Below are 9,511 nucleotides of genomic sequence, written 5' to 3'. Positions count from 1 at the left end.
GGAAGGGACCTCCCCAGAGCTGGAGAGCAAATCCAATGGTCATGAAGACTCCCAGAGCCACTCCCAGGCTCCGAGGTCCCCAGAGGCGAAAGGTCCTGGTAGGAGACCAAGGGCCCATGTGGCACTGGGAGGGGTGGCTCTGATAGGGGACAGGGCCAGGAACAGAGGCAGAGACAGCTTGAGGTAGCCGTGCAGCTGCTGAAGGTGCCGATTGGAGATCGGGGGGGTCATTCCCCAAACCTGCTCGCAGCCCTGGTAGAGTTAGCAGATTTTTGCCTCTGTCAGCGTCTAGAAGGGAAATGAGGGGGGAAGGAAGGAATCTAAGAAGAGGGGTAGAACCTTCTCTCCAGCTGTGGCAGCTGAGACCTAATTCAGGGAGGAGGAGCAGGCTGCAACAGGGTAGGTCCTGGCATACACTCAAGTGGTGGCCCCACAACTACTATTCCAGTAGTTGGCCTCCAGTTCCTCCAAACCCCATCTACGGTTTCTCCTTGAGCCTTGGGGATTTTGAGGGAAAGAGAGAAAGACAAAGACCCAGTGAGAAAGATCAGATGTATCCATTCCTGTAACAGTGAGGTGGACGCTGCCAAGCCCCAGGCTACTTACTAAACTCCTGACTGTGACAAATCGGGGTGAAGAGCCCCATTCTGAAGCTAAGAAGAGAAGCCAAAAGGAAGGAATGAGACACAGCACAAGCTGAGAGCCCAGAGAAGCGAGACTACTTGGTAATGAGAGTCAGCTATTCTGGGTATGTAAGGCAGGCTGAGGGAGATGTGGCATTTCTTAGGGAACCCAGTTGCCCAGACACACCCCCACACCACCCCATTCCTACTTTCCATACCTGTCAATGTACCTGGAAGGGACTGAGAGGCTGGGGTGGCGGTGGGAGAAGGGAGAAAGAGCGCTCTGCTCCCAAGAGGGAGGAAGGGAGGAGGGGGGCAGCGAGAGACCCAGCTTCAGAATTCCTTTTCAGGCCCCAGCTTCCTAATCAACCAAGATTCGGGACCCACCCCTTTTAGATTACAACTCAGAAAGCCAGCCAGCCACCCAGCTGCAGTGCTTGACAAGTCCTGACAGCCCCCTTCCAGAAAAAGCCTGGAGTGACCCCCCCAGCAGAAAAGAACCCACACTTGTTACCCAGAGACCCGCCCACTCTGGCATCACCTCCCACCTCCAGCTCCCTCCCCCAACACAGACCCGAAGATCAGCCCCTCACCAGACTCCTGGGTCCAGATTTCTCACCCATCTCTGTCTCTTGTCCATTACCCCCAATTCCAGCCTTCTGCCCCTCCAGTTTTAGTGACTGTTCAGTCTATCGCCAGCCCTTTGTTGGCTCCCTCCGGGGTTCTTTCTGTGGACCCCCTAAGTCTCCGCCCATAAATTCTAGGGTCCCAGGACTCAGCTTTACTTGCCTACTCACTCAGTCACCTGGGGAGCAGCAGGTAAATCCGGGTCTGGCCCTCCAGCCAGAAGCAGCCACCGCCCAGCTCCTAGCTCGCCCAACTTTCCCCGTAAACTTTCCCCACGTCCAGGCTCCTCCCCTCTCCCTCCCTTTGTCCCGCCAGTCCCAGCAGCCGCTGGGCTTTGATCACATCTCCCAGTCGCTCCCTCCCTGAGTCTCTCCCTCCATCAGAGCAGCCTGCCTGCCCTTGGAAGACACTACTTGAACCCACCTTTTACACTTAGGAATCAATTATACCTTTTTCTCCATGCTTTTTCCTGAACAAAGGATTCATTCAGGGACACAAAGAAAGAAAAAGGGAAGGAGAAAGTAACAGAAAGGAGTTGAAAGCAGACATTGTTAGGGACATTGTAAGGTAGCCAGAGGCTGACACAAGTGGAGAACAAGGCCCCCATGAGAAGGCAGGGGGTAGTATTACTAATAATTCTTTATAATCAAACAGAATTTTGTCAGAGACAAGGAGCTTCCTTGCAGCGTTCTTGTGCATTGCTCACAATTCCCTCTTTTAGAGATGAAGGTGCTCAGACCCAGAGAATGGACAATTTGCCCAAACTCTATCCAAGGGACAGGTTTCAAGACAGGGGAGCATCAGACAGAAAGCCAGCCAGTCACCCAGGCTCTGGAACCTCTGCTGGGAGCCAGGGTGCAGGGAGGAATGCTGAAGGTACAGAGTCACACAGATCTGATACATTGGCCATTTATTTGTAGAAAAAACACTAAAACATGAAGTGAAGAAGCTTGTGAAGGATGTGGATGGCAGAGGTCATGAGATCAGCCTTTTCTTCTTGCTTTTTGATATTTTAGTTTAAGAAATTGATACTGAAAAAATTCAATGAAACCCAGGCCCATACATCCTGACACCTTATTCCCCTCAGTTCATCTAATTCCCTGCCCAGCTCTCTGGCAACCCCCACCCAGCTTTGTCCCACTTCTAAGACTGGGTGCTCCCACCCCTCCCACTTCCAACCTCCTTCAAGCCCCCTCCCCCAACTGCAGCTATTCTCCTCCCTTGCGGAGGCGGCCAGTCCAACCTGAGAGACTTAGCTGGAGACCACACCCCCTCCCTAAATAAATACCTAGCCTCCCACCCTCCCCAATTACCAAATGAAAAAATAAATACTGTAAACACCCACCCCTCCAGATCTGCCAGTGGGAATCTCTTGGATCTGGGGCCCCAGCCATTCATCCAAAAAGTCCCTTCTCTGCTCTCTCTGCAGCCCCCTTCAACTCCTCCCCAGACTCAGCTGGGGGGAGGGGAAGGCTCTGGACTCTTCCAATGCTAGGGCACCCTTCCCCTGTTATCGAGGCCCAAGCAGGGCCAAGGCTGAGAGGAAGAGAATGAGAATGGGCTGGGAATGAAAACCAACAGATGTCCCCCCAGTTCTGCCCCTGCCCTGGTTGTGGCGGATAATGACACCTCCTCCTCTGCCCCCAGAGCCATCCTTTCGAGAAGGTCTAGGAGGCCGGCCTGGGGGGGCAACAGCTGCTGTTCCAGCCTTCCAGTCATCTGCATAGTGTTGTCCCTCTCCAGAGCCGCTGGTATCCTCATCTGCAAGAAGGGAGAGGGTCACAGACATATAGGAATGGGCAAGGTGTGTGTGTGTGTGTGTGTGTGTGTGTGTTTTGGTGGGGGGCAGGCAGACAACAGGAAGAAAGGCAAGAAAGCCAGGTGGAGATTGGGAGGGGGTGAGAGTGACTGGAAGGCAGGGAGTGAGGTCATACAGTGGGAATGAGAGAAGGCTATGAGAAAGAGGAAAAGGGAAAATGGGACAAAACCAGAATAGGGAAAGAGAGAGACAGAGAGAGAGGCAGATGAAGGGGATGAGGGGAATAATGAATGTCTGAGTGCTCTCTGCTTCTCTGGCAAACTGTCTGGGGAAGCCAGTCTGGCATAGCCTCTCCCTCCCCATCTCCCACAGCCTTCCACCAACACTAAAAATCTTCTCACTGTTCTGCAAGCAGGTTTTGGTGTCTCCGCCCACTAGCCCATGAACTCACTGCTCATCTACCCTTCACCTTTGAGGTAAGCACTCAGCAGATGTGTGTTAACAGGGGATGAATCATGAAAGGTTACTGAGTAGAGGGCCCTGGAAGAAGGCTCAGAAGGCAGCGGGCGGGCCTTGGGGCCCAGGAAGGCCCAAATCCCAGAAAATGTGGAGGGGCACGTCCTTGAGCAGCTTCTCACCCCAGTCGTCACGTTCCAGGTCCCTTCCCAAGGCCGCAGCCTTCATCCTGGTTGTAGCCGCCCGGAGCTGCAGCCTCCGCCTCCGCGTCTGGAGGTCGGGACCCAAGTCTTCCCCATGCAGCTCAGGGTTGTCTTGCTGCTCAGTAGGGGAGGCCCCTACCACCGGTGACAAGTACCTGCGAACAGAGCAGCCCCAAGGCTCCCGCCCGCCGGGCCCTGGGGCCACGCCTTCCTGCTAGCCCACCCCGTCCAGGCCCGCCCGGTGCTCACCGGCCCCGCCCGGCTCCGGTCCAGCAGGGCGCCGACTCCTGTGAGACGTCTGCGGCCATGCGCGAGTCGCCGCACACCGTCAGAGGCAGCCTGGCCCAGAAGCCCCGGACCCGGCTCACCCGCTGTCGGAGCTCCCACACCTGGGTGTGCAGAGAGAGCAGGGCAGAGCTGGGGCACACAATTCACCTGCCCGCGGGCAATGCTCCAGCTGCCCCCACTCACCAGCCCGTGTAGACCCGAGCCCATAGCCACAGATGTGGGCTGCTCCTCCTCTGGCCCAGAGTTCCAGATCAGGCCAGCCTCTTCCCGTGGGGCTGGGGCTCTGCGGGTGCGAGCCAGAGTGGGTTGGGGGGCCCCACATTCCTGAAACACCTGTGGCACAGGGAAAAGACACCCTCACAAACAGTTACCTGGTAGTGAAACCCACACAGTCTTCATTCCAACTCCCAACCTCCCCTATATGCCACACAAATACCACACACTGGCCTTCCTTCTCTTCTGAATTTAAGCTGGCATCCCAGACTGTCTCCCCCCTACCCCCCAGGCTGGCACTCCCACTTTCTAACACTCCCATGGCTCCAGTACCTGGGCTGACACCCTTGCACTGTTTTCCTGAAGATACATCAAACCCTCTGAGATCTTCACCCCTATAGACTGGGCTGCCAGCTCAAAGGAAAAGGGGCCCTGGAGCTTCTCAGCTAGAAACAGGAGACCATCTAGAAGGTGAAAAAGGGAAGGGGGGCAATCAGGGGAATATTCCCTGAACTAGGAAGTTCCCACTAATACTGGCCTTATTTTGGAGGGAAGAGGCAAGGTAAAGCATGGGGGAAGCCCATATGCTGAGCAACCCAGGCTCGTTTAATTAGCTTAAAATTCTTGGTCCACCACCACCCTCTCCTGCACAGCCCTCCCAGGCTTTTTCTGAATCCCACTCACCCAGATAGCTCCCCCAGTCAGGATCCAGTGCTTGGTTGCTGAGACAGCCATGGGCCACATTGAGGCAGAAGTCCCGACAGGGTGGCAGCGAGGGGAACCCTTGACAAAAAGGGCAGCCGGTCAGACGCATCACTGCCCGCCTGCAGGCTTCAGACATAGGCATCTGGGGGGGCAGAGAGCAGGTCTGTGTTATCCACAAACACTGTGGCTGACCTCAGTCAAGCTTGGTACAGGTGCTGGGCACAGAGAGAAATCAAATACCCCATCCCACCTGGCGCAGACTCTATGTGGAAAGCTGGGCATCAACATCTAGGTGTGGCGACCCCAAGTAGCAGCAGGTGAGACCCCAAGTATGCCACAGACTGACAAGGGAGGTAATTAGGAGTCAATTTGCTCATTCTGCTTCTTGGGAGGTATGAAACTAGAGAGGTGGTATGGGGGTCTGAGAAAAGGTTCTGGACAAGAGTGGGCACATCATGGTTGGGGAGAGAGAATGCAGGAGGCAATACTAGGAGGTGAGGGAGAGAATGCCTTGCCCATTTGAAGGTCAAGCCAGGAATCTGGCATTCAGTTGCAGGGAAGAGGGAGCCATGGAGGGGCCCTAGAGGAAACAAGAGGGGCAGGACTCCAATCTCCAGCTGCTGTGGTGATGAGCCAGGCCGGGGTGGGGGTGGGGGGGCAGAGGCTAACAACGGATATGAGTCATCAGCGGTGGGAGGAGATCGTGGAACTTGACACATGGAAGACTTCATCTGGCCCCACTCCTTCCTGACTTACCCTGGGGTGCCAGGGTCTCAAGCTGATGCTGGAAGACCCCAAGCCTCTCCTGACAGCTGAGTGCCTGATTCTCTCTCATGGGCTTCTACTCTGCCTCTCCCTCCCTGTGCCCTGCCCACATGCAGCTCCCTCTAACCTTAAGAGTTTCGCTGACCACATCTCTTCCAGTCTGCAGACCCTGGATAAAGGCCCGGGCAGCCACCAGGGCCCGGGATACCTGGGGAAGGGGAAAGAAGGTGAGAGTTGTTGTGGTCTGGTCAAGACTGCACAAGGGGATGAGCAGTGGAATTATGTTGGGGTAGTCAGGAGTGTCAAGTGATACAGGGAGGCAGTCCAAGAGGTCCAAAGGAATTACAGAGTCTAGAAGGAGCAAGGGGAGCTGCAATTAAGAGACGGAAGGATTGAGTTTTACAGACTTGGAAATAGACTGAATCAGAACACTGAACTTGAAGCCAGATGACTTGGGTGTGAGACACAGCTCTAGGTTTGTGAGACCTTGACCTCTGGGAGGCTAAACTTTCTCATCTGTAAAACAAAAATACTACTCTCTACCTCTCAGAGTTATGATAACAATTAAATGACTTTCCATGAATGAGAATTCCTCTGAAATATCAAGTGCCTAATTCATGTTTAGTTGAATCAGAGGAAGTCAAGATATTAGGATTAGAGCTGAGTCAGCAGAAAGAATAGGTGAGTATGTCAGGGATTTGTGTGAAACTAGGCACGAAGGGGGAGAGATGACCCAAATTTGGGGGGGAGCAATTAAAGGAGACCAAGGAGCATTGAGTCTGACAGAGAAGATTGGGACTTAAGATAGGGGGTCACCTGCTGCCATGCAGGATTCAGGGGTTGTCTGGTCAGGGGTGAGGCACAAAAGGAGGGTTATCAGGTTGGAAGTGAGTGGTGTGCAGTTCAGAGGTGACTGAAGCTCAAGCCTTGGGACCCTCACCTGCAAGCGGAGGCGGCGGGGTGAGTCCCCAAAAGGCTTCAGAAGGTCTTCGGCAGAGGACGCTAGGCGCGTGAGGCAGAAGAGATATTCGGGGGAGAAGGTATATTGTGGGTGCAGCAGGGGGAACACTCTCTCCAGGAGCTGCCCCCAGAAGTCCGCCAAGGCATCATCTAGCCCTTCACCGGACCTCTCATAGTAGTCCCGCAGTCGAGAAAACAGGCCACTGAATGATGGGGTATACTGAGCGTACATGTGGCGGCCATAAGAGCGTTGGAAGAGCAGGGCCAGGGAGTGTTCAGATGATGAAAGCATCTCCCGAAAAACCTCTGTGGTAAATGCAGAGAAAGAGATGTGCGGTGGCATGAGGTAGAGAAGGATGGAAAAATGAAGGGCAGAGGCAGGAAGAGACGGGCATGGGGAGACTAGAGCAAAGACAGTGAGTTGGAAACTGAGCAGGTCTTAGAGGCCAGGGCAGACTGGGAATTTGGGGGTAGGGGTAACATGGAGACAGGGCAGGGCCTTGGAGAGCACCTTGGGTGAGGCTGGGGCGAAGTCAAGACAGGGCTGGGGTGCCTTAGGTGTGGAATAGGGAGTGAGGACAAAATGCCTGCTGAGAGTGAACACAAAGAGAAGAATAAGGCCAGGTTTGGGGACCCCAAGTCCTCACCGTCAAATTTTCTGTGCCGGGCAGCCAGTGTATGAACCAAGAAGGAACCGCTCTCTTCCACCAAGCCTCGGAAGGTGGCCTCAGTGTCCCAGGTGAGCTTCTGCTCTATCTCACTGGTACAGCAGGTGTACTGCTGGGGACAGATCCGGAGATGCTCACCTGAATAGAAAAGATATGGAGGAATGGTGGTAAGTTATTTCATGTAATCTTTTCCTTCTATCTCCTATCTCTGGAGGTATCATCCCTTTTCTTCACCTGTCTGGTCTATTTTCTATTGTCTGACCCCCTCATCTCCACCTGACCCTTTCAACTCCTTATTGTTCCCTCCTCCATCCCATGTCCACTCTTATTAGCCATATGATTGAGTAGTGATGGGCCAAATTAGTGTCCAGAGGGACCTCATGTGACCTTCCCCAACATCACATACCCCAGATCTCTAAGGATATACAGAATGGCTTCTACGGGAAGAATGGGGTTTGGAAGGGGTGGGGTTACTTGGTTAAAAAGAAAGTATAGGTTGGCTGGGAAGAATGGGGTTTGGAAAGGGTGGGGTTACTTGGTTAAAAGGAAAGTATAGGTTGGCTCAGAATTCCCGAGGAGAACAAACTGGGATGTAAAGAAAGAAACACAGATCCTTCTAATCACTAGAAAGGGATTCCTGGGGTGGGGGTGTAATAAGAGAGCTATTATGTGAAAAGGAGGGATTGCTGTGATCTTAGTAAAGAAGTTCTGGAGGAGGAGAGCGATTATTATATGAGATGAAAAGATGATTATAACGGTCAGTCTGAAAAGGAAGAGTTATTGTGAGAGAGGGTGGACCCGCCCCCGTCCCCCTCCCACACCCTCAATTCTCTTGTCTTCGTTCTCCTCACCTGAGATCAGGGCGGGAGGGAGTAGGTTTAAGCTATAGCCCCGGGACCCCAGCACCTGCCGGGTCTCAGAGCAACTCCCGGTGACCTTTGCCTCGCTCCCGGGTCCAGGACCAGGACCGGGACACAGGGGAAGCAGCAGAAGCAGAAGAGATCGCAGCGCGGACATAGCTGCTGCCGCCCTGGGGCTGTAAAGTGGGTCCTAAGGAAGAAAGAAGAGTCGCCCGAACTCACGAAGTCAGTTCCCGGCCGTGGGACTGCCCCACCGGCCAGAGAAAGAGCGCGACCTCCGAAAACTGAACACCAGCAAGATAGCTGGACCAGGCGGCATCTGCCGAGACAATGGGAGCGGGGAACCGGGAGGGGGCGGGGCAGGGGCGGAGCCCAGCCAATGGTGGTAAAGAACTGGCCTAGGGGGCGGGGTCAAGGCAGAAATTAAACCAATGTTGCGGAGAAACTCAGTAGGGGGCGTGGCTCAGCAGAACTAAAGAGGTTGGGGGTGGGGCGTGTTCCTCCTCGGGGGCGTGGTATCAGTTCGAAAGGCGGGGCCTGAGTGGAACTCAGCCTATGGCAGTTGACAATCCAGATTGAAGGGGTTCCTACTAGTCTAGTCCGTAGCTCCTCCAATGGAGGGGGAAATTCGGAGCAAAGGGGGCGGTGCCGGGGTGGAGCCGGGTTAAAACCCGCCCGGCTTGCCCGAATCCACGTGATTGGGCGGCCCACCAGAGACCTCGTGGCAGCACGAGGCTGCCGGGGCGGCGTGACAGTAGCGTGGCGAGCACCAGCAAACACACGCCCAGGCCTCGCGACAACTACCTGCCGTTGGGTTTGCGCCTGCGCACAACGGGCCTCGTGCCTTCCCGCTTTTTTCTGGATTCTTCCGCGGCGGGAAAGGAAAGCGGAGGGCGTCTGTGACTGAGGTGGGGTGATCCTAGAAGCCTGTGGGTGTAGCGGCGGCGACTTTTCCTGTACCCTTCTCAGCGAGAAGTCGCGCAGACAGTGAGGCCCCTCTGTGACCTAAGAATCAGCCCTCTCCCCACCTGTTTGCCCCACCCTGAGAGAGGAGCCGCCTTCCTCCACTCAGGCCGCGAACCCCCTCCCAGTGACCCGGAGACTGCTCTGCACTCTTCTGAGCCGCCAAACGTCTCCTCAGCGCCAAGAAACTTACTGCAGAGTCGGTCAGGGACAGTGCTTTGTGGAACGAGGAGAGAAAATGATTTTTTTTAAAATTTTAAACTCCTTCAGCATGTCGTTCCATGTGGGATCAGTTTGTAGCCTTATAGAAACGGAAGCCTGGGCGCTTTTGCGTTCTGTCTGTATCGTGTGCGTTTTGGTTCCCCGCACCAGTGAGTTCACACGTCAGAAGCCCAGAGTCGGGCTGGGGCCCGCCGCTGCG

The 9,511-nt window shown here is 54.7% G+C and overlaps 2 protein-coding genes across 2 annotated transcripts in view; both read right to left on the bottom strand.

Moving 5' to 3' along the window:
• Positions 1-1,488, bottom strand: part of GAL3ST4 (galactose-3-O-sulfotransferase 4) — a 5,506-nt gene extending 4,018 nt beyond the window's left edge. Inside the window, exons 1-2 of the mRNA XM_004691900.2 lie at positions 1,429-1,488; positions 1-288 (exon numbers count right to left, since the gene is read on the bottom strand). The exon at positions 1-288 is cut by the window's left edge and continues 1 nt beyond it. Of these exons, the coding sequence (XP_004691957.1) occupies positions 1-118 (118 nt within the window). The 5' untranslated portion in view covers positions 119-288; positions 1,429-1,488. The remainder of the gene's footprint in view (positions 289-1,428) is intronic.
• Positions 1,489-2,689: 1,201 nt separating this feature from the next.
• GPC2 (glypican 2) lies at positions 2,690-8,416 on the bottom strand. The gene is made up of 10 exons (XM_004691899.2): positions 8,119-8,416; positions 7,247-7,405; positions 6,580-6,905; positions 5,767-5,847; positions 4,854-5,016; positions 4,503-4,633; positions 4,140-4,289; positions 3,918-4,057; positions 3,648-3,823; positions 2,690-3,011 (listed from the first exon to the last, which is right to left on the bottom strand). The coding sequence occupies exons 1-10, from the start codon at positions 8,282-8,284 to the stop codon at positions 2,761-2,763; spliced, it is 1,743 nt and encodes a 580-aa protein (XP_004691956.1). The 5' UTR covers positions 8,285-8,416; the 3' UTR covers positions 2,690-2,760.
• Positions 8,417-9,511: the final 1,095 nt, after the last annotated feature.

The sequence above is a fragment of the Condylura cristata genome, unplaced genomic scaffold (genome assembly GCF_000260355.1).
Source record: "Condylura cristata isolate star-nosed mole 26May11 unplaced genomic scaffold, ConCri1.0 scaffold00032, whole genome shotgun sequence".
Taxonomy (NCBI): domain Eukaryota; kingdom Metazoa; phylum Chordata; class Mammalia; order Eulipotyphla; family Talpidae; genus Condylura; species Condylura cristata.
This window is presented reverse-complemented; position numbering and strand designations above follow the sequence as displayed.